The 20,730-nt window shown below is 44.2% G+C and overlaps 1 protein-coding gene across 1 annotated transcript in view; it reads right to left on the bottom strand.

The window, feature by feature from the left end:
- The window catches only part of Ints7 (integrator complex subunit 7), a 56,810-nt gene that overhangs the window by 7,317 nt on the left and 28,763 nt on the right, over positions 1-20,730 (bottom strand). The window contains exons 8-16 of the mRNA XM_050148148.1: positions 20,056-20,173; positions 16,573-16,707; positions 15,262-15,359; positions 11,509-11,748; positions 8,259-8,396; positions 6,857-7,063; positions 2,230-2,424; positions 1,465-1,568; positions 37-105 (exon numbers count right to left, since the gene is read on the bottom strand). Coding sequence (XP_050004105.1) covers positions 37-105; positions 1,465-1,568; positions 2,230-2,424; positions 6,857-7,063; positions 8,259-8,396; positions 11,509-11,748; positions 15,262-15,359; positions 16,573-16,707; positions 20,056-20,173 — 1,304 coding nt within the window. The remainder of the gene's footprint in view (positions 1-36; positions 106-1,464; positions 1,569-2,229; positions 2,425-6,856; positions 7,064-8,258; positions 8,397-11,508; positions 11,749-15,261; positions 15,360-16,572; positions 16,708-20,055; positions 20,174-20,730) is intronic.

Below are 20,730 nucleotides of genomic sequence, written 5' to 3'. Positions count from 1 at the left end.
TTTGCAATTTTATAAAGCAAGCATCATTCAACTCACCTTGCTGACTCTGGATCCAAAACCAGGGCTTCTATGGCATGAGATATCAGTAAGCAGCTCTGCTGCTGTCTAGAGCAGCGTTAAGTCACACAGGAGAACACAAAGACCTGCCTCACACTCTTTGCTGTTAGAGTATTAAATGAGTAAACATGAGCACTGTGCTTTTTTCCTTTACAGAGTGCACGCTGTCTACACCAGCTATTTAAACCCTTTCCAGGCAGGTGGTTCAGAGCTCAACGTGGGACCCCACCCCCCAGGGACTGACCCCCGGGCCTTGTACGTGCTGCACACACGTTCCCACCCCTGAGCTACCGATGCACCCCACCTTTAAACTGCTTTCGTAAGGAGCCAGTCGTGCCGCACAGCTTCAGCCCAGCACCCAGGAAAAAGAACCAGATGCAGCTGTGTGAGTTTGAGGCCTGCCTGGTCTACACAGCGATGTTCTAGGAGAGCCAGGGTTACGGAGAGACCCTGACCCTGTCTTAAACATTTTTTGAGGGGGAGGGACGATAAGGTCTCAATCCTCCTGCCTCAGCCTCCCAAGCAGCTAGGGCTACAGGCAACGCCCTTTCATGGCTAATTACAGCCCTGCTGATTTTCACCTTAGATAAAGCAGCACTTCCTGGGAGTTTCAAACAAACAATGAGACAACAATGAATTTCCGTTGATACAGGACAGGAGGCAGGAAGGAAAGAAGGAAGAAGGTATCAGAGAGAAGGAAGGAAGCGAGGAGAGCCAACTGCCGAGTTTTTGTTCGGATGGCTCCTCCACTGTGATCTGACTCTCCTGTATGCACTCCTATGGCAGAGGATCCTGAGCATTCATTAAACTTCAATCAATCAATTAAAACTCCAACAACTGCGAACTCACAAGCCTAACAACTTCAGAACAGTTTTCCCCTCTTTCCAATAAGACTGGGAGTTGTAAATAAGAAAAGATGGATGGTTTCTGGAGGATCAAGGGAACAGAGGTGGTGGTGGCCATAACCAAGGGTTGTTAGCTACGAGCCACGTACTGTGATGTGGCTGCTCAAGCAAGCACAAGGCTCCTGGCTGATGGGACCCGGGCTTGACTGGCGTTGTTTTGAGAAAGGCCTTTCAGAGTTGTTGGCTGGTTCCACCTCCTGGGCCAACTAATTCTTAGTCTCCTTAGTACTGGGGACAACAGGCTTGTGTCGCTGCCCTGGGCATGACTCAGGGCTGTGGTAGATCTTCCAAAGGTGGACTGGACCGCCAGAAAGCCAGCCCTTTTAAAAAGATTAAATTTAAGAGTGAAGCTATGTGCTCCTATTTAATTTCTAAGGAAGAAATTACTAATTAACTGTAACAAACATAAGGATTAGCAAATCTGTATTTTTGACTGAGCAAATTTACTCTGTATTTGGGAGAACGCGTCCCAAGAACAAGTCTTCCAAATGACAGAGGATACAGTTCTACGTTCCTCAGAGTTGCTGAGTCGGCATCAAAGGACGCCTGATAGAGATCTCTGTACCGGGAAGCAAGGTTTCGGAACTCTTCCATGGATTGCTTCATCTAAAAAGGAGGAAAAACATAAAAATTAAAGCACAGAAAACATCCTCAGTAACAGTTCAAATAAAAATTGTGTTATCATTTTCATAACTTTATTACATAAAATCAACAGAGACGGCAAAGGAAGCTATACATGCTCACGGCGTGTAATAATTTACTAACAGTGTCTATACATGCTCACGGTGTGTAATAATTTGCTGAGGACGTCTATACATGCTCATGGCGTGTAATAATTTGCTGATGACGTCTATACATGCTCACGGCGTGTAATAATTTGCTGACGACGTCTATACATGCTCACGGCATGTAATGATTTGCTGAGGACGTCTATACATGCTCACGGAGTGTAATAATTTGCTATCGACGTCTATACATGCTCACGGCGTGTAATAATTTGCTGATGACGTCTAGAAACAAGACACTTGTGCTTCAGTGTCTCCCAGTGTCACTGAGGTAACTAATACTGTGCCGACACCCCACTCTCCATGTCACTCCTTCTCTCAGGACCAAGGCTGTCTAAACAGCACATCATCCCAATCTGCCATACAGACCAGTAAGTATTTGACACACACCACTGATTTTAACTGTACAACCTTTCATCTTCAAAAATTCCTGATTTCTGAAATCCAAATAATATCCACAATAGAGAGAAGTCAAGACATGCCTGATTGGAGATGCGGCCGCACCTCTGCAGATCATTCCCTAAGGTCATGGCAATTGTGGTGGCGATTGCAGGGGGAGGGCTTGTCTTCAGGCTGTTACAAGTACAAATGAGCTGCGAGAAGGCTTGGAGAAGATCGATCCTGAGTTTTACAAATTCACACTGAAAGCTTAAGGGGTTCAGTGGTGTGCTGGCAGCCTGGAATAAAGGAAGAAGTTTAATACAAAGTAACCCACCACTCTAGACTCAACCAAATCTAATCAAAAAATGCCCAGGAAAAAATGCACTTGAATGGAACATGAATGGACTGCTTCTTGCCTTTTCTCCGTAAAACACCCCAGGACAGCACAGCAGCACAACAGTTATTTAGACAGCACTTACGCTGTGCTAGGACTGTTAGAGACACAGAGGGGCGTGCACGGAGTACGTGTAAGAGCTGCACCTGTTTAACGGGGGATGCGAGCATCCAAGGACTTGGACACCTGTGGCTGTTTGAACGTCTTGGAATCTGTCTTCCTGAAAGCCAAGGGAGGACTGCATTTGTCCCAGTTCATGCACAGGTCATAGTAACACTGATGGGGAAACACCTACACCACAATGAGAATGATCTAACAACATCAGGAAAACTCACCCTTGTGGACATTCAGAGGTTCCTCGCTGCCTGCATTTAGCACACAGCTTGCTAAATAAATTATCACTAAGACACCACCTCAGAAGGTTCAAAGACATCATCTCCCTAAATCTTAACACTCTCCTACCTTTCCAATCTCTGGTTCCCATTACCAAAACCGTTACTAGTGTGCCAAATAGTTGGACAGTGAGGAAAGGAAGATAAAGGGGGCAGAAACATGTTTCTAGACAGCCTCGCTGCCTCAAAGCTGCCCACAGTAACTTAAAGAGTTTCTGAGCTGATGCTGTAGAGAGAACACAAGAGAGTGTTCAGGAGGATAGAAGCACAAGAGGGAAGTGTGCAAGAGCACAAAGCAGCAGCCACAGACTGGGTAGGGGCTTAATTCCCAGGAGCACAGGCAGAGCTATCACAGCCTCCAACTGGTTAGCAACCATCCTAGTGAAGAACACAGCAATGTGTTTTCAATAAAAGGCACATACTAGAAATGTGCTAATTTAATAGTAAACGGAGGCACGGTGGGCACATCCTCTACAAGACGGCTGTTTCGAATACACTGATGTGTTGGTCTCTTAGCACCACCTCACACTATTCTGCTAGTGGGGAAGCTGGGCACGGGAGCTGGGTTCCAGGAGTCCCTCATGTCATTTCCATCGGGCTGAGCTGCGCACAATGTCCTCAGTGGAGTTCTCTACTTACAAATGACAAACGGAGCTTGCACAGCTGCTCCTGCATCCTCTATGGAAGCACACATTTACCTGCACCCTTCTCCAACTGCAAGGACCCTTGAGGCATTGTATGCGATGGAAAAATATCTATCCTCAATATTCGGCTGTGTTGACATTTTCAACCTTTCGAAATTTTGTTCTAGTTACAAAATAGCTTGCATCAAGACACTACAGAGACTATTTCAATTGTGGTTAATGTCTTAGGTTTGATTTGCTCTTGTAGGAAGACCGAAGGAGATTCCCCTATTTCTTCTGCCTTTTTACTACTACTTGCAAATTTAAAAAAACTTACCAATGGGCTCATCTAAGAGATGGCTCAGGTCAGCAGCACTGGCTGCTCTTCCAGAGGACCCATTCACATGGCGGCTCATAACCACCTGTAGCCCCAGTTCCAGGTGGTCAGGACACCCTCTTTTAACTTCCTTAGGCATGCACAGGCATACATGCAGGCAAAACACATAAAATAAAAATAAACCTAATCAGAAATTAGTATTTTTAATTAGTGTGTGTATGCCCTGTATGTGTGAGGTACCCAAGGAGGTTAGAAGGCTTCAGATCTCCTAGAGCTAGAATTACAGGCAGTTGTGAGTCATCTGTTGTGGGTGCTGGGAACCAAACTTGGGTCCCTTAGCAGGGGAGCAAGTGCTTTTAACTAAGTTATCTCTCTTACCCCTACCTACTATTATCAACTTACTAGATGTTACTTATTTTAGAAGAGACAGGAGCACAAGTAAGTATATATGACATGGATACATAACTGAAAAACAAAAGGCCCTGACATTAGGGCTCTAACATGCATTCTAAAACCAAAGGAGAAGCCAGATGCAGTGACAAGAGAACGCTGGCCATGCTGAGAAGATGGGCGCCTAGGAAGCCACTGTGAGGAGCTTGTATACTACGAGGAGCGAAAAGCAACGTTACTGCGGAACACACAGCCAAGAGCAGTGTTCTTCACTGCCACAGTGCCTGCAGGACAGATGTCAGAGGGAGTCTGACTACCGTCAAAGAGAGAAGGGGACGTCATTTACTCTTCTCAACTCTGGGGCTAAACCTTAGATGAGCTGGGTTTTAAGGTCAGCAGAAATAGCAAATACTGGGAATAGTCAAAACTTCCCCAAATGCTCCCCAAGAAAAGGAAAAACAAACTTCCTCTCACCCTGGGCCAAAGGAACCAGTTGGCAGGGTGGTCTCAGCTTATTCCCGCCCTGCTAGTTCCATCCCACTACTATGTGAATCTGTTTACCTAGCAGACCTTTTAAAATCATTTTTATTTTTATGTGAATGAGTATTTTGCCCACATGCATGTCTGTGCACTGTGTGCAATGACTGCAGAAGCCAGAAGAGGGTGTTAGATCCACTGGAACTAGAATGATAGAGGGCTAGGAGCCACTGTGTGGGTGGGTGCTAGGAACCAAAGCTAGATTCTCTGAAAGAGCTGCCGGCACTGAGCATCAAGACACTGCCTAGCACTTTTTACCATTGAATAATCTCCTATTCTACATAAACTAGAAAAAAATGAAACAATTTTATTGAGCCAAACCAGTAATTTTACCTTTAAATTTTCTATGGCGTTCATTAGCCTGATGAAAGCCTATCAACCTTTTCCTTCTCCAGAAGGTCAAGACAGAAGAGCTGCCCTTTGAAATGGAGAGGCAGCTCAGGGCTTAGCTGGGTCTGGGGTATGAGAGGGAAGCACGAGTGGGGACGAGGGAGGAAGGGTTATGGGTCTTTAGATATGCTTGTTTTAAATACCTGCCAATCAATTTTAGCAGATCTCAAAGGTACCACATAGTCTGCATAGCTTCAGTCTCCCTATGACATTGATTCTTAGTTTCATTTGGAACACTGCTTTTGGAATGGCTCAGGCTCAATAATAGTTAAAATATGTTATAAACATATGCAAATAGGTCCCAGCTCAATATACTCAACTTTTTAAGTGTGTCACAATGCTCTAAAAATGTTTAATGCTGAATAGATAAGCTCCTCACTTTTAGGGAGAAATGCCCTTGACTAATACAGAAAGTACTACTTTAGGGAACACGTTTTTATTAGGGATGCAGCTCATTTCAAGAAACTGGTGAAATTTCAAAAAGTAAGAAAAATTAAGGATCTCCTTTCTGAGATCCTTTCTTGGTAGACAGAGCAAGCGTTGTAGGAGATTGTTAATTTGGAAACCACAGAGGATTAAAACAGTGTCATTTTCAACATTTTCTTTCTTATTATATAACAGCAATTCTCAACCTGGGGGTCACTAACCATTTTTTTTTTTGGGTTGAACAACCCTTCCACAGGGGTCACCTAAAACAACTGGAAAACACAAGTATTTACATTGTGATTCATAACAGTAGCAGAATTACTGTTATGAAGTCGCAATGAAAATACTTTCACCACAGCATGAGGAACGGCATTAAAGGGTTGCAGCATTAGGAGGGTTGAGAACCGCTGTCAAGTAAGACTCCCAGGTCATTGCAATGACAAAGCATTCATCTAGCATGCACAAGGCTCCAGGGTCAAGCCTTAACATTACAAAATACCCTGCAAACCTCTACTTATGAGTGGCCAGACAGGATTGGAGAATGGGCCTGTGCCTGGTGGTGGCACTGGACAGCTAGTATCTTACCAATTGAGAATCTGGAGGAAGAGGCTGTTTCTACCCCACTTAACTTTGTCTGCCTTGATTCGGCAATTGTCAGGATGTGTGATACCAGTGCTGTATAAAAACAAAACATTAGCTTCCACTAGCCTAAGAACACTAGCAAGAATTTTATTTCTGTGCACATGTATTATTCTGAGATTACCACCTGATGGAGGAAGGTCATTGGTAATAAACAAACTGCCTTGGCCCATTTTGATAGGCCATCCCTTAGGTGGGTGGAGTAGGCAGAACAGAATGCTGGGAGGAAGAGGAAGTGAGCTCAGAGAGGCCATGCTCCCCTCTCCCGGGCACATGCGATGAAGCTCCGACCCAGGATGGACGTAGGCTAGAATCTTCCCTGTAAGACTGATGCTACACAGATTATTAGAGATGGGTTGATCGGGATATGAGAATTAGCCTGTAAGGGCTAGAGTTAATGGGCCAAGCAGTGTTTAAAAGAATACAGTGTCCGTGTAATTATTTTGGGGCATAAGCTAGCCAGGCGACCAGGAGCTGGGGCGGCAGGAACACAGCCCACAGCTCCTACTACAACCACCAGGCCTCACAAGGTTGTCAAAAGAGAATAACCCAAAGCAGAAAGATAGCACCCACACCAATCACGACAGGAAGGGGACTCACTGTCAAGGAGGCGATCCCTTTGTGGTAGAATTTCAAAGACTCAGCAATGCAAGAAAGTGCTGAACTGAAGCTCTCCTCCTGCAGCCCAGTGAGACACTGCTCGGCATGCGAGAACTCCTTCAAACTGTTCAGCCAGAAGTAGAAGTGTTCCGATGCAACCTGAGTCAGCAAACTCTGGTAAAGCTCTCGGGCCATGTCATGGTTGCCCTAAGGAAGGAAGGGGCCAGAAGTGAGGCTAGGTATTCACACCATTACTATAGTAGACAGCAAATCCAGAACAAGTCCAAATATCATGTCTCATGTTACATAATTCCCCGAGACAGTCTAAATACTTCTTCAGAAAAAATATATCCAGCTGCTTTTATAACGTAACGCCTCGAGTTCTTTACTAATACAGCTCCAAAGAGAAAATAAACGGAGTGGACTGTAACAAGTCTAGACGCTGGTCTAGAACACAGAAAACCTGAGTGCTTGTGTGTCATTCTGCAGGAGCCATTGAGGGGGCTGAGTCAACTGGTGGTCGGGGATGCGCGTTCAGTGACTTGAAGGCAGAGATGTCTGACCCTGCCTGCGGTGCCAGCATGCCATGCCATCACACAGAACATCCGGCCAACAGTGTTCCTCCCTGTGGAAGATGGCAGGAAGCAGAGCACTGCTTCAACCACTGTTGAGGAGAGCCGTGCTCCTCACTCTGTTCTCTGCACTCTGCCTTAGGTTTCTGATCCGACTACACTTTGTATTTCTTTAAAAAATTCAATGATCAGGTTGGAGAAAGAATGGTGGGCCAGAAAGAGGAGGGGGAGTGGCCCTGGTTCCGCCAACCTGCAGCAGCACAGTGGTTCTAACAGGCTCCAGACAGTATGCACTGTCCCTGACCGCACACTGACAAGCACTGACACGACAGACCACTGCTCACAAGGAAAGTTGCTTTCCTTTGGTATCCTAAGAGCCCACGAGTAACAAGCTCTTCTTGAGAATGGCCCCATGGCTCACAGCCTAAACACCTGGTCCTTAGGGAGCAAAACTGTCTGAAGAGATTACAAGGGTTAGGGATGTGGCTTTGTTGGAGTAGATGCTGGGAGTGGGCTCTGAGGTTTCAGAAGTCATGGCTCTGTGTCTCTCCTCCTGCTGCCTGTGAATCGGGATGGAAAGCTCTGTTACTTCCTCAGCACCTTCCTGCCTGCAGACACCTGCATGATGATAATGGACAAAGCCCCTGAAACCAAACCCCCAGTTAAATGCTCTTTTGTAAGAGCTGCCTAGGTCACAGTGTCTCTTCACAGCAGTAGGACAGTGACTAGGACAACTCCCATCTTGACTTGGACTCTGACTACGACAATGACCACGTCATTTAAGGAGTGTGCACTAACACCCAGCATTCCAGAGGGAAGGAAGCCCGTACCATTCTGGAAGCCTGCCTGGCGATCCGGTAGACGGTCCACCCACTGGACACGCTTTCAAGCTGCTGCTTGATCACTGCCTTTACTTCCGCAGACAATGCTTTCTGGCTGGCTACAAAAATCACAGTAGCCAAGCTTACCTAACAGACAACAAATAAGAAAGACATGTAATTTTACTCAAAGACAAAGACAAAAATTAGAGATCCCACCAAAACAGAACAGAATGTAGGACCAATGACATGGCCGAGCAGGTAAACATGTCTGTTGTCAAGCCGGATGAACTGAATTCAACACCTCAGACCTGCATGGTGGAAGGAGAGAATGGACTTCTGAGAGACGCCCTTGGACTGCCACACATGCATGTGCACACCTACACAAAGTAAATGAATAAGCATGGCAAAAAGGGACAAAATGGGTTCTCTGTTGACATTATTTATCATTTTAAAGCCAGTAAGCGACCTTTTTAATTAACTCAGAGCACTATTTATAAAGCAAGAAATTAGAAAAAAATGCTCACAACTGAGAACAAATAAATTATGATACGTTCACACAGCAAGATATGTCAGTGAAATGCAGAGATCACTATAAATCACTAGCAAAATAGGCAAACCATGAAAGCTGAATTGTAGCATGATGTTCACATAGAGCTAAGATATTTAAAGCAATGCATATATCACTTCGGGGCATCTACTGAGGTTATCCAAGTACAGCACACAAAGAGACGGAGGAGGAGCTAACACAGGGAATGCTACAGCTAACCCTGACTGCCAACTTGTTTAGATCCCTTGTGTGCTGGATGGTTTATGTCAACTCGATGCACACTGAAGAGCAGGAGCTGAGAGAGGCCTCTATACAATGCAGGCAGGCCTACAGAGCATCACTGCAATTAGTGATTGAGAGGAAAGGCCAGCACATTGTGGGCGGTGCTATCCCTGGTCTAGTGGCCGTGGGTTCTGTAAGAAAACAGGCTGAACAAGCTATGAGGCGCAAACCAGTAAGCAGTATCCCTCCATGGCCTCTGTGTCAGCTCCTGCCTCCATGTTCCTGCCCTGACCTCCTTTATGACAAACAATGATAAGAAAATGTAAGCCAAATAAACCCTTTCCTCCCCAACGGGCTTTTTGGTCATGGTGTTTCATTTCAGCAACAGAAACCCTATCTAAGGCAGCATGGAATCACATCTCAGGATGGACAGCACTGTCCACGGGCTGGGATCCTGAGTGAATGACAGAAGACAAGCGAGGCCCTCATGAGCTAGGTAAGCACCCTTTCTGGCTCGGGCAGCCACACCCTCCCCACCGTGATAGATTGGATGGCTTCTCACACTTGAGCCTCCTTTAAGCTGTTTTTGCCAGATATTTTGTCATAGCAACAAGAAAAGTAACTAAGATAAGGTGAAGGTGGGGTAGATTTTAACTATATAATAATACTATTTTCTTCTCTCTTGAGACGGGGTCTCTATATAGCCCTGTCTGTCCTAGAATTCACTGTGTAGACCAGGCTGCCCTTGCTCTGCATCCCTAGTGCTGGTATTAAAGGCGTGCACCACCATGCCCGGCCTAGCACTGTTTTCTTCAGCTAAGTTATAGATGCAAATGTTTCACTGTATTCTTCCAGTTTAAAAACAACAACAACAACACCCCTTCCAAACAAACAAAAATACCCATTATGTTCTGCATTTTAAAGTTTCTTTTAGTAATGCTGATTTAAAAAAAAGAGAGAGAAAGAGACGTTCAAATTCAAATGCCACTTCAGTACAAAATATACTTGCCATGGCATTCTGTAGAGTGAGAAACTTGGAACACTCAGCCCTACATGGGATGTCACTATCAAATCTTAGGGCTCAGGGTACCCTTGGAAGAGGAGGAAGAAGAGTAACACTCAGAGGGGACGGAGGGCTCCAAGGAGACAACCCTCTACATCAGAAGGCACAAAGCTCAGAGACTGAGGAAACATGCACAGGGTCTCATGGGTTTGCACCGTGTCCTCTACATATGGATTATGGCTATGGGATTCCTGAGTGAGTGGTGGGTTTCCGATTCTCGTGTCTTCTTTGTTTGTCCTGCCCAACTCCACTGTGTTGGTTTATTATATCCTAGTGCATCATCATCCCTTAGCAGCCTGTTTTCTAATGAGACAGAAAGAGAGTGGACTCAGATGGGAGGGGAAATGGGGAAGAAACAGGAAGAATGTGTGTGGGGGGACATAAACAATATATTATGTGAGAAAAAAAATCTACTTTCAATAAAAGGAAAAACAAACAAACTTGGCCAAATGCTTCTTTGTATGTATCATTGAGATGTCCCCCCCATGACTACTGCCACTGAGTTCTCAGGTAACCGCTTGTGACAGCCCATGGTGAAGTGAGTGTCAACCCTCCACAGAGGCTCGAGAAAGTCATCTCATTCTGCTTCCCCACCGTACGCTTCCATGTACTGTACAACAACGCTCAGCCTTGGAGACTGTCATTGCTCCTGTCCCTTTCTACATCTCCTCGTCCTGATATCAAGGCGTGAAAGCCTGAACTGAGTGACAAGCAGCTAGAGAGGTCCTGTAATGGAAAACTGATCTGGTTGAGTTTATGTTCACTATTGAATTTTAAACATTTTCTAAGTTCAAAATAGTGTTTTGTTTGTATGCAGCTGAGGTTACCCTTGAACTCCAGCCCTCCACCTCCCAAAATGCTAAGATTATGGGCATGTTCCAACCATGCCTACCTAAGAAAGCTGTTTTAAACCTAGACGTGGCTTCTAAACCAAATCAAAGTACAGGCTCAGTGTTTCTATTGGAAGTGCTTGTGTTTCAGATCCAGGGAACTTTAGCACAGACTCTGCTCATCGATTTTCCTTACTCAGAAGTCCAAAGGTGCTCACAAAGTTTTGGCTTCTGAGCAGTTCAGATGCTAGACTCCTTTTGACTTATAGAACAAGTTCCTGGTAACTAGTTGGATGCAGAAACTCACAACTGTAATCCCAGCTGGCACTTGTGAGTCTGAGGCAAGAGAACTATCATGAGTTCAAGGCCTGCCTGGGCTACAGTCAGACTCTGTCTCAAAAGAAACCAACAAACAAATGTACTGTCCTATTCTAAGTACTTCTGTGGTGCTGAGACGAAAGCCAGGGCCTTCCACATGCCGAGCACGGCTGTACCTACATGCTGACTCTAACCTGCCGTTTACTTGCGCTGGCATTGTTAAGTGCCCAGCAGACCGGCTCCTAGTCATTTACAGCAGGTTTAAAAGCGGTTCTTTACCAGAAGTTCCTGTTGCTTGTCCGTGGCTGATCGTCCAATCACCTTGTAGAGTTCCACAAGGTCACCAAGCATTCCATCACCCAGTACTGGCAGCTGCATGGCAATGGCTGCCAGGCAGTGGCACATGAGGATCCGGGCAGTATCATGAGAGCTGTGCAGCTGAGTTAGTAGAGTGTCGACCACTGACCGGCTCAGATGAGGCCGGCCCTTGGCCAGCTTCACCATACAGTTGAGAGCAATCTGTACACCAAAGAGAAAACACACTGGTTATTGGCTGAGGCTATTAGTAGAGAGGGGCTGCCTAACATCATCACAGATATTTCATGTTTGATTTCAACAGTGGTCTTGATGGAGGAGGGTCATACTTTCATTGGTTAATAAAGAAACTGCTTGGCCTGATAGGTCAGAACATAGGTGGTTGGAGTAGACAGAACAGAATTCTGGGAGAAAGAAAAATGAGTCAAGCAGACGTCATGGAGCTAGCCACCAGGTCAGACATGCTGAATCTTTCCCGATAAGCCACCACCTCGTGGTGCTACACAGATTATTAGAAATGGGTTAATCAAGATGTGAGAATTAGCCGATAAGAGGCTAGATCTAATGGGCTAGGCAGTGTTTAAAAGAATACAATTTGTGTGTTGTTATTTTGGGTATAAAGCTAGCTGTGGAGGCCAGGTGGGAAGAAAAGCAGGCCAGCCCACTGCTCCCTTCTACATGGTCTCATCTCACATTTTATGAACCTTTTAAATAATAATAACAAATATAAAAATATAAATATATTTTTAATGGTTTCTATACTTAAGATGAAAATTTCCAGGCACGATGGCACACACCTTAAATCCCAGCACGCATAAGGCAGAAGCAAGCAGATCTCAGTAGATCTGACACCAACCTGGTGTACTTAGTGAGTTCTAGAACAGTCATGGCTATACAGAAACCCTGTCTCAAAAAAATAAAATAAAATAAAATAAAAGTGGAAAAAAAAAACCTTTTAAAAGCCCAACTCTTACTATGTAATCTGGCTGGCTTAGAACTTACTATGTAGAACAGGCCACCCTCACTGACTGTTGGTAGCATTGTAGACTGGTTCAGCCACCCCCTGGCAGATGCCCAAAGGACTCAGTACCCTACCCCGTGGACACCTCAGCCACAGTCACTGCTTCTCTATTTACAGCGGCTGAGAAATGGAACAGAAGTGTGGTGTATACACACTACCAAATGCTACTCAGCTGTAAAGAAAACGACATCCTGAACTTCACAGGTAAAGGGATGGCACAGGATCATATCGAGTGAGAAACTAGGACCATAAAGACCAATACAGGTGAGCACAGACCCCGGAGAAACTACAGAGAGGAGAATAACAAGATACAAGTAGTCTGATCAAGAATAGGAAATTTCAGGAAATCCTGAAATAGAAAATAGGGGGTGAGGGGCTCTGGTCAGAGAGGAACAAAAATAGATAACAGTCTCCCTAGGGAAAACACACCGACTGATTACTGAGTACACCAAAGACCAGTCCTGAGTGAGCAGACTGCATTTATATATTTAGGAATATTCATATAAAATATATAATAATTTCTCTATATAAATATATGCATATTCCTAATAAATTTATATATATACTATAATTCTTATATATTCCTACATATATAAATATATATGTGCATGCACCAACAATTAATGAAAATAGGCCATGTCAATTATCCACCTAAATAAAACAAAACAGAAAAACCTACAATACATGTAAGTCTGTGCATAAAAATACACACAAACTTCCAAAGTACGGAAGCAACTACTCAGCTGCGACACTTATGAACCACAGCAACAACCAACAGGGTTCAATACACCTAGGGTGCAATAGTGGCATATCCACCTTTTCAGTTCCTGCGGGTTCTCTAATTAAACTTGAGACCCTTCAACAAGAGGGAAACCCAGCCGAATATCCAGCTAGTAAAGTCACGTACCTTGGATGAGAACCTATAACCATCACTTTACTAAACCAGCATAATCCCTAACTACCTTTCGATATCTTTAAACCCACAGATAAGAGTGGTCTCAACACTCACCAAGAGAACATCTCTTTACAACAGGAACAACAATAAAAACAACAATCAAAATGCAGAGTTATGGATCCAGTCTCAATGGATACATCTACAACTACCACACGTAGAGCTCAGAGAACACTGTGAAAGGGGCGGGATGAGAGGAAGTGCCATCGGATCAGGGAGTTGCTTTAAGAATGTATCCCCTAAGAAGGTCAGAAACTACACCCATGAAGTCTCACCAACATGCCTGCCTAAACATGACCTGAACAGGGACAACAACAACAGACATGCTAACACAAAATGGGGAAAGTCAGGAGGCCTTAGCCCTACACCTAAACCTATAGGTGCTGAAGGAATGCTGAGAGCAGGAGAAATACTCTCCCCCAGGTAAGAGCACACCAATCGGTTATCTAATGCCAAGACACACATAAGTAACATTATACATATATGCATGCAACAACAATTAGTGAAAAATAGAGGTCATAAATTTTGAAGAGAAGAGGAGGGGTATATGGGAAGTTTGGAGGGGGAAACGAAAGGGAGAAATAGTGTAATTCTATTATAACCTCAAAAATAAAATTAGTAACAACAACACAAAGACAGAGCTTACTGACACAGCTACTTTGCTAGCCAGCTTGCTGACAGGGATCCAGTTTCCATCTTCTGAATCACAGGTGGGCCACCACATCAACCTGGCACTCACATGAGTTCTTGCTCGCACAGCAAACACTGTAACTGCTACGCCATTTCCCCAGGCCCTAAAGGTGAAAATTCTTAAAGGGACTAAATCGTCTATACTCTGGACACTAATAAATGCTTAGACATTAATGGCTAGCAATTTCACCCAGTTTTTATTTCATGGTCTTATCAGGGGTACCTCAGATTAAAACGTATAAGAGATCTGGAGTTCTGTGTATTTATATGGCCAGTGAGCACCACAAGAGTTCACAGCAATTTAATAAACCGCTCACAACAAGATGCAGCACGTCTCAGATTTCTATTTTGACCTCCTTTTGGGCTGTTACCAATCAAACCAAGCTAGGCATGGTAGTACATGCTTCTAATTCCAGCGCTCTGGAGTGCAGGGATGGGAGAATGGTTTCAGATTCAAGGTAATCCTGGGCTACCTACACAGTAAGTTCCAGACCAGCATGAGTACAAAGTGACTTTTTTTTTTTTGTGGGTAGAGGTTGGATTTCAAGACAGGGTTTCTCTGTGTAGCCCTGGCTGTCCTGGAACTCATAGATCCACCTGCTTCTGCCTCCCAAGTGCTAGGATTAAAGGCGTGTGCCACCGCCCAGCCATAGTGACTTGTTTTTCAAGACAGGGTTTCTCTAGGCAACAGCTCTGGCTGTCTTGGAACTTGCGCTGCAGAGCAGGCTGGTCTTGAGATCCGCCTGCCTCTGCCTCCCAAGTGCTGGATCACAGGGGTGCCACCACCACCAGGCTAATAGTGACAATTTTCAAAGTGAAGGCCAACGGCAAACGTTTAAACCAGGGGATGACAAACTATGACCTGTGGGCTAAGTCTAGGTCCCTACTTGTGTCAGAGCAGTGGCATCATCCCCTCCCACCTTCATTTTGTTTATGCTGCTTCTGCCCTGTATCGAGTGACTGAGGAGCTATGACAGAGTCGGTGCTGTGTCTTAGGGATTATTCCCAGTGAAGCTATGGAAACAGGAAGCATACTAAGTGATGTCATCTTCACCTTCACAGTGGATTGAGCACCGGGGCTGTCATCCTGACTACAAAGCACCAGAAGGGATTCCAAGCCGAAGACAGCGTCTTGCTCCAGTGACAAGAGATCTGGAAGAAAACACTGGATTTTAGGGTGATTTTTAGGAGAAGATTAGCGCGCGCACGCACGCATACACGCATACACACACACACACACACACACACACACACACACACACACACACACACACAAAGATACATCAAGTCTAAGATAGGAAACAAAGTAAATCTAACTTTCCTGGAGAAAGAATGATCAAAATACGAATATCCTGCATGAAAAATTTAAAAAATAACTTTGCAAAAGCACATTGTTTCTGAAATATAAAGATTACCTTCAGATGACTTCTTTAACTCCACTGCATTATTGATTATAAAATATTCACATTAAATCAACAGGTAGAGTCACGAAGCTATAAATCACGAGAACCAGCTCAACTAAGGAAAACACGGGGAGCAGAGACCCATGCTCCATCAGACATATGCATTTTCAGTTAGTCTAACAGCCTTCAGCTTCTCATGAAAGTCAGCTGCACCGCACCACCAAATGCCTGAAGGTCCCTGGGCTGTAAACACCACAGGTAACTTAGGTCACTGAGAACGTACTGCAGTTTCCTATGCATCGCATACAAGAAATATTTTTTACTAGACTCGGTTATTCAAATCAACCAAATGGTTGAGAATGTTTCCCAAGTTACTGTAGGACCTTGGCAAATTGTGAAGAATCACTGGGACTAGGAGTACACACTGCTGAGGCAGGAGGAGGAACGGTGAGCTTGTGGCCCCCAAAAAGGTCAGCATGAACACTGTTCAAAATGCACGTCCCATTTGTGAATGCAGGCACGAAGAATTTCTAGTCTCATCGTTAAAAAGGCGCCAGGAAGATAATACAATATACCCTCCTTATTTGTACAAGTCAGCTCAATGTTGCATGTCCTTAGAGATGAGTTCTATGAAAATGCAATCATGTTCCTGAGAGCTCAACCACCACTAATTGAAAGCACTTGCCACCTGGATAATCTGAGTACTCTTCCAGTTGCTGTGTAAGTGAATCTTATGTGGGCTACCTGTCCCCAGCACCACACACCACAGTAAACAGAGGAAGGAAACGGGCAATGCCCAGGCAGACATTCCAACCCCACACACAGTGCTTGCACTGGTCAGGCTGCCCTAGGACACTTGCATTAGAACACTGTGGATGGATGCAACTGCACATCAGTGCACACAGGCTAAAAATAACAGAGGCAACCACATCCATGAGCCCTGCCAGACTGGGCGCACTTACCTTTCTCTTGACAAGACACAGTTATATTAGTCAGCACTCTCACTCCATGAGCTGCGATGCCCCTGTTGCTATGGTAACAGCACTCTTGGGCTAATTTGACTAAATCGGAAGACCTGGGAGAAGAACCTACATTTCCTAAATGAGCATAAAAAAGCAACATAGATTACAATTCATTCATATGGTTCAAGAAAGCAGTCATCTTGGAGGTTCAATTTTCTATTTTATGAGAAAATTTCTAGTAAGCTAACAGTATTTTCTGCCTCAACTCTATTAACAATACAACACGACCATTTCCTCATGCTTGGCAGGGGTAAAGTAGGGGTGTGCCATCCATTTTTCAATGATTGCATTTAAAATCAATATAGGACTTTCCCCATAAAAACATTAATGAAAATTGACTGAGAAACAGCACAGAAGCCAAGACAACTGCAGGCTGCATCACCGGAGCTGGATTCTCATCCAAACAGACGACCCACTGCCATCGTCCTCTCAGATACAGCAAGGTCAAAGAAGAACACTGCGCTTGCTTTTTCTTGCCCTAAATTGCTGATTTTACCTCAAAAGGTTCACATAAGAATCCATGCCATGATCATACATACAGCTGTCAAGGATACAGGGATTCTGTGAATCAACCCTATTTTTACACAAGAAACCAGTTCAAAGACTTCCAGTAGCCATTAGCAGGGTCATAAAACTAGCTAACCATGCGAAAACTCTTCCACACTATCTCTTAAAACTCAGATTCCCGAGTCTGTGTTTAAGTCCTACACAGTAGATATTTTAATTTCCAAGTTTGAAGCTCTTGGTTTTAAGTGGGTGAGCCTCAAGAAAAATCAGATCTCTGTCTTCTTCATTCCTCTTATGATTCCTGCCCACTTCAACTTGTCTCTCACACCAAGAGGACCTCATTTCCTGAGTATGAAGTTGACATTGTTGAAAATTACAAGAGGCATGAGCCAAGGCGGTTCCAGACAATGTAAGACATGGAACCCACTTACTGACTGGATGTGACAATATTAGTTAGCTAAAATCCTTGTGCTTTAAGATCGACAAAATATTACAAATCAAAACTACAGATTCTTTTTCAGAATTGTGGAAAATGAACTCCTAGAATGATGAGCTATTCTTTCTTGCCCATGTGATGTTTTATAACTTGATTTTTTCCCCTCTATTAAAATTTACTGTAAAAAAATTTGTGATGAGGGGGGCAGAAAAGCCCAGAGAAAAGCTTAGAAGCTTCTCCCAATTTAAGCCAGCATAACTATTGGTGACTTCTACAATACTCCCTGTAGAACTTTAGTACCCTTTATGCACATCTGTGGAACCTGAGACTCTTCACATCACAAGGATATGCAGACATTGACTACTGTCATGCTTTTAAGGCATAAGATCTATTTTATTTTTATTTTATCTACCTGCCTACCTACCTACCTACTTATTTATTTTGAGAGTCTTTTTATCCCTGCCTGTCCTGAACTCAGAGAGATTCCCCTGCCTCTTGGCCTCCCAAGTGCTGGGGTTAAAGGTGTGTACCATCATGCTTGGTGATTTTTTTTAAAAAAAAAAATTTAATTATAATTCATTCAATTCTCCTAGGCAAAGTCACATGGTTCCAGAGGGAAAGATGTTACTTGTCAGCTAAAAAACTTAGAGTAACTGATTTAAAAAGAATAATTTTCCAGGCAATTTTATTCCATGCTTTTATTCCAGTACTCAGGAGGCAGAAGCAGGCAAATATCTGTGAGTCTAAGGCCAACCTGGTCTACAGAGTGAGTTCCAGAATAGCCAGGGCCACACAGAGAAACCCTGTCTTAAAAACTCAAGGAAAACAAAAGAATTATTTATTGGAAGCATACTGGGTACTGATGGGTTCATAGAGAAAGCTACGGCAATCTCTCCCACCCCATGTGATTTTCTTTTTTCTTTTTATCAAGGCTTACTAATTTTTTCACACCTAGCTGGGCTTGGCCATATGACCTGCTTTGGCTTCTAAGTCAGTGAATGAAACACAACACTAGTTGAGAGTTCAACAAAGGAGAAAGAACCCTCAGGCCCCTCAGCTAAAAGCTTTCACCTTCTAGAACCTTTAGGGGGTTCAATGACCTCTTTCTTTCATTGGGGTCACCTACCAGACATTCTGCATATCAGATATTTATATTATGATTCATAACAGTAGCAAAATTACAGTAGCAAGAAAAATTATCTTATTGTTGGAGTCCCCACAACATGAGGAACATTAAAGGGTCGCAGTGTTAGGAAGGCTGAGAACCACTGCCCTCGACCATTAATGAGGTGGCCTTCGACTCTCCAGTCCCATCGAGTCTCCAGAGGACTGCACCATGAGCAATTCTGAAGACACCAGAACTACTGGTGGAATCCAATGAAAACTGCTGTCTGACAGAAGAAGTGTGAAGACAGCGCAATAGCTTTAAACCACAGGTCAGTGGAGACCTTGTTATACACAGGGCCACTAGAAAGACTGCAACCCTAAGGTTGGAACATGGAAGGGGAGGCCAAACAACAGCCGAGATCAAAGCCCCCAGACCCATACATATTCCATCCAACACACTGTGGCCTCACTGTTGGTTCTAGGTCACAGTTTATACAGACACACAGGCTCCATGGCAGTTCCTTGCAGAAACCGAATGTCTCATGTTCACTGTCGATGGCCATAATGGATTCTCTCACACTTCCACTTATTACTGGTCCCCAATTCAGGCTATTGTGTGGTGTAGGAGGTCCTTCTGTTTGTGTGTTGCTTTCATTGGTAAATGAATAAAGAAACTGCCTTGGCCTAGTTGATAGGGAGGAACTTAGGAAGGCGGAGAAAATAGAACTGAATTCTGGGAGGAAGAAAGCAGAGTCAGAGAACTACCATGGAGCTGCCAGGTCACACATGCTGAATCTTTCCTGGTAAGTCACGACCTCATGGTGATATACAGATTGTTAGAAATGGGTTAAATCAAGATGTGAGAGATAGCCAATAAGAGGCTAGAACTAATGGGCCAAGCAGTGATTTGATTAATACAATTTCTGTGTGGTTATTTTGGGGGCTAAGCTAGCTGGGTGGCCAAGAAGAACAAAGGGGCCCTCCTACAACAGTTGTGGGAAGCACTCGTCCAGACCACAGATGGATCAGCATAGCAAAGGAGATGCCAAACACCCAGAGAGCAACAGAAACATCATGCTTTCCGTTTCTGTCGGGATGTGTGGCAGGAACTCCCTTTATAACAAACTACCCATGTAGTCATGACTGGAACAAGTAAGTGTACATTAGAGTCATCTAATTCAGTTCAAATCAACGGATTAGAAAAGATAAGCAGTCCCTCCCTAGGTCTTAATAAGAGCAGGCCTGATCCAGGCACAGGTTTCTATTACTATCGGTGCTAGTTAAGATGCCATCTTCAGTAAATACCTAGCACACGACAGCCGCAAAGGGAAGTCTTCACAGAGAGAGAAATCCTGCCATCGTCTCTGCCGTACCTGGAACCACACTGAAGTAATGTCTGATGGCGATCGTCCCCGACAGCGTGGAGAGGACAGACAGCATCCCCAGTTTCAAGCTGTCATACGGAGTCTGGAGCGCACATTCACAGAGCGCCTGAAAGCAAGGGAGAAGGGAACATAAAATCTAACACATCAACACATGCCTATTTTTATACTCTCAAACTTATCTAAGTTTGCTAGCTTAAAAAAAATAAAGGCATTTTTTTCCATGATAAAAAACAAAACAGATCAAACTATAAAATCCCTTAGAGGACCCTCTGAAGACATGATAATCTACAACAGAAAAAAGACAAGAGTAAAAACCAGAGACACCCAGAGAACACAGTGTGGTAGCAAGGATAACGTCAGTATTAGTCCATCTATCTTTTCCTCTTTGTTCTTTTTTTCTGATTAGTTTCCCAGCGCTGAGGTTAAACAAGTGTTCTTACTGCTGAGTTCCCACTCCACTCCACACTGCCCCATTCCTAACAACTGTGTTGTACTAATGTGAATTACCAATAAAGGGGCACTGGGTATGGGTGCTACCTTCTCAATAATTCAGTACATGAAAAACTTGCTGGTCTCAGGTTGGCCTGGCCATCACTCCTCTGACAGCAGCAGCCTGGTGCTGCACAGACATGACGTAGTTTTTCTTACTGCAGTGAACCAGGG

Source organism: Alexandromys fortis, unplaced genomic scaffold (genome assembly GCF_014885135.2).
Source record: "Alexandromys fortis isolate MF-2015 unplaced genomic scaffold, M_Fortis_MF-2015_v1.1 scaffold_62, whole genome shotgun sequence".
NCBI lineage: Eukaryota > Metazoa > Chordata > Mammalia > Rodentia > Cricetidae > Alexandromys > Alexandromys fortis.
Note: the sequence above shows the minus strand (reverse complement) of the source record. Positions and strands in the feature narration are given on the sequence as shown.